The sequence below is a fragment of the Kogia breviceps genome, chromosome 5 (assembly GCF_026419965.1).
Source record: "Kogia breviceps isolate mKogBre1 chromosome 5, mKogBre1 haplotype 1, whole genome shotgun sequence".
NCBI classification, from domain to species: domain Eukaryota; kingdom Metazoa; phylum Chordata; class Mammalia; order Artiodactyla; family Physeteridae; genus Kogia; species Kogia breviceps.
Window position 1 is genome coordinate 83067604 of NC_081314.1, and position 6915 is coordinate 83074518.

Here is a 6915-nt window from a genome sequence, read left to right on the forward strand (position 1 = left end):
ATAATAGGATATAATAGGGATATAATAGGAATAAGAAAACTTAAAATGTATTATTTTCTCCGAGAGCTAGAAGAAAATAATACATGAAACAAAAACCAAGATGCTGGATAACAGGGAACAAATGGAATACAATTTGACAGAAAAAAAAAAAGACATAATAAAAGGGCTAGTAAAAAAGGTTTGGGAAATCTAGAGAGCAGGGCAAAAAGAAAACAGAACCAGTCTAGGAGGTCAAACATTTGAAACAAAGAAAAAAAAAAAAACTGGAGAAGAAATCAAATAATTTAAGATTTCTCAGAATTGAATATCATGTGATTTAGATTAAAAAGACTGAATGTACAATACAATGACAAAAATACACTCACATCTATTTCACATTATTGTGAAATCACTGGAGCAAAAAGTACGCCTCAACAGCATCATTGGAAGCTAAAAGATACTGGAGTAAGGCTGTCAAATGGAGGGAAAATGATTTCCAACTAGAATTCTACATCCAACCAAACCGTCAATTAAAGGTAAAGATTGACTAAAGACATTTTTATGCATCACCAAGTCTCTGAAACAAAGGAATAACCCAAGAAAGGACAATGTGGAATCCAGGAAACACAAAGGAAAGATGAAGAGTCACCAAGATGATGGGGAATGGGGGATCTTGGGATGACAGCTATGCACCAAGCATAGGGAATAATATCCAGATTGGAACAAGTCAGAAAGCTCCAGAGTATGTGTATCTAAGAAAATTAATTTGATAGATTGCCTGATGTGTTTTAATGTATGAACAGGGCAGAAATTGTGATAATCATTGATAAATATATAGAAAAATAAGCACAGGGAAATAATAGAGTTATTAATTCCAGTGAAAATAAAAATATGCAAGGGAGAAAAAGTAATCATCACTACATGGTTGAAAAATGAATAGCCTTTATGTAGTCATAATAATGTAAACACTGAACATTAACATTAACTAAGATTATGTTTAAATAATATTGGATATTTGGAGATATGGAAAGTATGTGTGAAAGAGAGCTAAGTCCTTATCTTTCATACGAGAAAGTCAATAGATAATACCTATCACTGAAAAAAGTCACAAAAATGTAGATGGAGATAAACATCAGAAGAAAAACCTGAAAAACTAAAGTTGCTGTCTTTGGGGGAGAGGTTTTTAAAAATTCTTCTAAAACTGACACTTTAAACAATAGTTATATCAATAAACTTTTTGGAAAGCATCAAAAAGTAAAATATTTTAGGTTTTACAGGTCATACAGTTTCTTGGAACTATTCAACTCTACAGTTGTAGCCCAAAGGAAGCTGTGGACAGTATGTAAACAAATGAGCATGACTCTTGTTTCAATAAACATTTGTAGACACTGAATTTTGAATTTCACATAATTTTCACATGTCATGAAATAATTCTTTTCCTTTTGAACTTTGTAATCATATAAAATGTAAAAAAAACATTTTTCAGCTGTTCAAAAACATGTAGCAGGCTAGATTGACCTGTGGGCCATAATTTGCCAACTCTTGCCTTAAGCAGTGTGAACATATAACTTTGATGAAAATAAAAACTACAAAAAAGGGAGAAGAGTAAAAAAAAATTGGGCAAAATAATTTCAAATGTGTCTCCACATCTTGCCTGTTACAAGACTTCTTATCAGGAATTCATTCTGAAGGACAGGAGAAAGCACACTCATTTACCAAGCTTCTTCTTGTATACCTTCTCCTTGATCTTTACAATCCTTTGGCTAAGTACAATTGGGATCCCTGTTTTCTGTAGACATAGAAGCTGTCCTATAGAGATTGAATGACTTGCCCCAAATCAAACAGTTTTATAAGGGACTGGAATTAAGACTAGAACCCAAAGCTGATTTCCTATTTTTTTCTTTTTATTGCCTTCTGTACAAATAATACATGAATACATCCTTGTAACATATTAAAACACTGCAGAAGAATATAACGATAGTTATTGTCCTCTGTCACCCCAGTCACAATCCTATCTTTCTCCCCATACACAAAAGAGTTAACAACTGTTGTCACTATCATATGTTTTTGTAGGAAGAAAATAGTTCTGTTAGGAAAGAAAAAATCACAAATCTTTTTTTTTTTTTTTTTTTGTCTTAGACTCTTAAATTCCTAGCAAAGTGCCGTAAGAAAAAGAAACTATTTGCTCCTTGGCAAGGACTCAGAGAACTCACAGATGCACACAGAGTTGAACTGAAGCAACAAGTGGATGACTATATCAGAAGACATCCAGTATGTATGTAGGCTTTTGTGCTATGGTACCAGTGTTACATTATTGCAGTGGGTGATATTCACCAACAAATAAGTGTCTCAGCTTATATGTACATATGTATATGTACATTTATTGCTGGCATAAGGTTGCTTTACTGTAGTCAATGGATTTGGCGTCTTATAATTACGTGGACCATAGAGGTAAAGTCAATAATAAAGGAGACTTCACTTCAAATTAGTGGTTTTCCATACTGCATCAGCAAGACTTCTTCACATCCTCACCAACATTTATTATTTTCACATCCTAATGAATGTGAAGTGGTATTGTGATTTGGATTTGCATTCTCTAATAATTAGTGATTTTGAACATCTTTTCATATGTTTATTGGCTATTTGTGTATCTTTTTTGGAGAAATTTCAATTCAAGTCCTTTGCCCATTTTTTAATCAGGTCGTTTGTTTTTATGTTGTTGAGTTTTAGGAGTTCTCTATATATTCTGGATATTAATCCCTTATCAGATGTATGATTTACATTTTCTTCCATCCTGTGGGCTGCCTTTTTACTGTTGATAGTGTCCTTTGATACATAAAACTTTTTCATTTTGAAGAAGTAGAGTTTGTCTGGTTTTTCTTGTCTGTGCCTTCAGTGTCATATTTAAGAAATCATTGCCAAATCTAATACCATGAAGCTTTTCCTCTATCTTTTCTTCTAAGGGTTTTATAGTTTTAGTCCTTATGCTTAGGTCTTTGATCTCTCTTTTTTTTTAAATGCACTTTGTGTGATTGTGATGCATTCTCCTGTTTAAAAAAGAAGTGCTGCTTTAGCCATACTCTAGTACAGCTGTTACTCTGTGGCTGAAAAGTAAGGTGTTAGCTGGAACAGGGCTGTATCCAAGATCAATGAACTGGAATATTTGAGAAAGCTGGGGTATCAGAAGCTCTATCAGATTCAATGCTGAGATTATTTCATCCTTGTCCAAACTAATTAGGTAAGTTCCTTTTAAAGTAGCTGACTAGCCAAAAGAATATGGTCCTTTGAATGATTTTGTCCTTCGTTCTGTGAAATTAGAAGCCGTTATAACATTATGGCTTAGATAAGTTTGGGAGTGGGGATAGGACAAGAAGTTAGGTAGTCTTACCAGGTGGGGCTAGAACAAAAGGATTGGTCTTGTTACTCCTCTTCCAGGCCAGTATCTTTACCAAACCATTTGTAATTTTCACTATGATTTCTCAATCTTATCTCTTCTCCCAGAATACCATACTATGTGAGGAAGTGAGGTATAGGAGCATACCAAAAAGAATCTGGCCCACCTGCATTTTCATTTAAAGCTGCTTTTAAGAGGCTATTTAATGCTTGCTCAAGAGTACAAAGTAGATACCAACCATAACATTCAATTGATGAGAGACAGCTAAGCATTCTAGAACCTCTACTAAGTGGTTAAGTGAAACATACTTTGATATATGTGTCCTTCATGTGACAATTTTTTTTTGTCCTTTGTTCCCAGGGCTCTGAGGTATCAGATGTGATCAGCAGGGAGCTCCATTCCCAAGCACAAGAACGACTGCAACACTACTTCATGGGCAGGGCTCTAGAAGAGAGAGCCCAACAGCACAGGGAGGCACTGATGGCTCGGATCAGCACCAATATTGAACAGTTGATGAGTATGTGTTCATTCCATTTTTGCTTCCTAAAAGGAACAGCCTGTGTAAGATTTTGTGACATCTAGATCTTCAGAAGGAAAACACCATTTAGTGGTCTATTAGCCCATCTCCTATCCTCAGAAATTTCTCCTTCTAGATCATATCAGCACACAATGATTTCAAATGATGCAGACCCCATAACCTTCTTGACTGCTTCCCTCAGCCTTGTAATCATTGAGTATGTGTCAACTCAGAAAAGTTATTAATTACAAAGATGCTGAGCCCTACTAGCCAGATTCTATTATATAGTATGAAAAGCTTTTTGAACATATTTTAAAAGTAAATGATGAGAGTGGTTATGGCGGCACTTTAATGAAGTGTTTTCACAAAAATTAATTCATCTGCTTCTCACAACCACTGGTGCATTTAATGAGAGATTCTATCCATGAAGCCAGTGTTTCAGATGGCCTCTGAAACACTTTTAGTATTTGTGGAGCAAAAAGGGCCAGGGTCCTTTCTTTAGTGCCATTACTTGCAAATTTTGTGTTTTTGAATGGATAGGTGGCTGGAACTGAGACTCTCATCTATAAGGATTCTGCTATTATATTAAAAGTTCCTGCTCTTTTAAATAAACCATCTAAGAAAATCTACCTCTTTTATTCTTTCCCTTTAAACACGGAAGCGTGGGCTACAACTTGTGAATAGTCACATGCCATCTACAGCTGACGATAATAATAGACTCAGAGTTGGAACCTTGTTTTTGCCTGCTATTGCAGAGTTCCAACTCTGTAGTTTCCAAGTTCCTGTTTGTTTGGTACCGAACTCTTCCACTCACCTTTTTATTTTCTGTTTACTACAGAAGCACCAAGTCTGAAGGAGGCAGAAGGAAAAGAACCTGAGCTCTTCCTAAGCAGATCCAGGCCTGTGGCAGCCAAGGCCAAGCAGGCCCATCTTACCACCCTGAAGCATATGCAAGCACCCTGGTGGAAGAAGCTTGGGGAAGAAGCAAGAGATGAGATTGATGTCCCAAAGGATGAACTTAATATAGAATTAGGAACTTTATTCATTGGTGGAACCAAACCCCCTTAAGGGAGTTACCTGGAGGAATGACAAATTATATTTCAAGAGGTTATATTGGTTCTGCCTCTGACGTGCTAGTAGACTAGCATTATCCTAACTCATGTTTTTCCAGAGGTTTCTCTCCAAACAAGACTTGAAGGCAGTAAGCAGAGTTATCTTCTACCTCGATTTCAGTTCTTTTTCTTTATCCATACTTCCATCCTTGGCCACACATAAAAATTGGTATGGCTTTTATTATGGAACTGAACTCAGCATTGTATTCTATTGCATATATGAAATGTGATATTTCTATTTTTGTTTCTGCTGTTTTCCAACTAAAGGTGTTTTCTAAATAAATATTTTCAACAATTCTGAAAAACTTGTCAGGTTTATTTCAGCTTTTCACATTTATTGATTTTTCTATTAATATAGGAGATGTGCTCTTGGCATTTATTACGGTGAGGAAAAGAAGTGGTCATTTGAAAGACATTTGACTATTTTCTACCAGTGTTTGAACTCAATTTCTATCTTGTTATTTCTAAAAGGAAATACATTTAAAAGTCCTCCTAAAAAAAAAAAAAAAAAAAAAAAAGTCCTCCTAGGACTCAGTGCAAGAAAAATTTCTCCTGATAAAATTGCATTCTTTCTATTAAGCTAAGAGAACAATATAACCCACTATTTGCATTTTGATTTGTCTCTTAGGAATCTCAGAGCTAAAACAATGCTTACTTTCTGTTACGATTCTCAATACCTACATGATTATTTGGTTCCAATCTAATAATTTCTGATTTTCCTGTTTATCTTTAACCGTGTTTTAATACCAGAAGCCACCTCTATTTGTGTTTGTGACAATATGGAATTTAAGTTAAAATCAATTAAATCATTGACCCCATGACTTATGACTTATGATATAAGGAACCTGGAGTGTGCTTTTTCTATAAATGAGTAGGAAAACCAGTATTTCTGGATGGGAAGACCAAATACTATAATGTTGTTCATCCCACCAAAGTTAGTTTAGTAAAATTCTAGTCAATATTCTAATTAATTTTTATTCATAATTGAAAATAAATAAAATTAATTTGTAAGAATAAGCAGATGAGAGTTCTGATTTCACTTAGAATGTAAAAAGCTCCATGAGAATGTTTCTTCCATCTTAACAAAAAAAATGCCAGGTATTCTATAAAAATCATTTTTCTTGAGCCTATCAGATAGTTGAGGCCTCAAGATAACCAAGTAAATTGATGGGACTGAGTATCTGTGAAATAAACCATTTCATCTTTTTTTTTTTTTTGGCTGCATTGGGTCTTCATTGCTCCACCTGGGCTTTCTCTAGTTGCAACGAGCAGGGGGCTACTGTTCGTTGCAGTGCGTGGGCTTCTCGGTGGCTTCTCTTGTAGCGGAGCATGGGCTCTAGGTGCGCAGGCTTCAGTAGTTGTGGCATGCAGGCTCAGCAGTTGTGGCGCCTGGACTTTGTTGCTCCACCATATGTGGGATCTTCCAGGACCAGGGCTCAAACCCATGTCCCCTTCGTTGGCAGGCGGATTCTTAACCACTGCACCACCAGGAAAGTCCCCCATTTCATCTTTAGTAGAGCACAAGATACAAAGGTGGCTGGATAGGAAGAAATCAACTAAAATGTTAACAAATTCTTAGGAGTCCTAGGTGGTGTAAGTGGATAAGGCTGCGCTTCCATTGCAGGGGGCCTGGATTCGATCCCTGTTCCGGGAACTTTATCCCACATGCATGCCACAACTAAAAGCTTGCATGCCACAACTAAGAAGCCCACGTGCTGCAACTAAGGAGCTGGTTAGCCACAACTAAGGAGCCCGCCTGCCGCAACTAAGACCTGGTGCAACCAAATAAATAAATACATGTTTTAAAAGCAAAACAAAAACATTCTTAAAGGCCAAGTGTGGGTAGCATGTCAGTTTAGAATATCTAGGAACTTCTGAAGGAGAAGTTAGACCTCTACCAAACACAAACAAGA

General features: G+C 36.0%; 1 protein-coding gene across 8 annotated transcripts in view; it reads left to right on the forward strand.

Annotated features, from left to right (window-relative positions):
- Positions 1 to 5302, forward strand: part of IQCB1 (IQ motif containing B1) — a 47439-nt gene extending 42137 nt beyond the window's left edge. For 5 of the 8 annotated variants that reach the window (XM_067034478.1, XM_067034474.1, XM_067034473.1 and 2 more), the window contains exons 13-15: positions 2119 to 2250; positions 3734 to 3890; positions 4729 to 5302. In XM_067034478.1, the coding sequence (XP_066890579.1) occupies positions 2119 to 2250; positions 3734 to 3890; positions 4729 to 4958 (519 nt within the window). In that variant the 3' untranslated portion in view covers positions 4959 to 5302. Of the gene's footprint in view, positions 1 to 2118; positions 2255 to 3053; positions 3214 to 3733; positions 3891 to 4728 lie in introns of those variants that run through there. The other 3 variants (XR_010840753.1, XR_010840754.1, XM_067034476.1) reach the window with 2 other exon arrangements.
- Positions 5303 to 6915: the final 1613 nt, after the last annotated feature.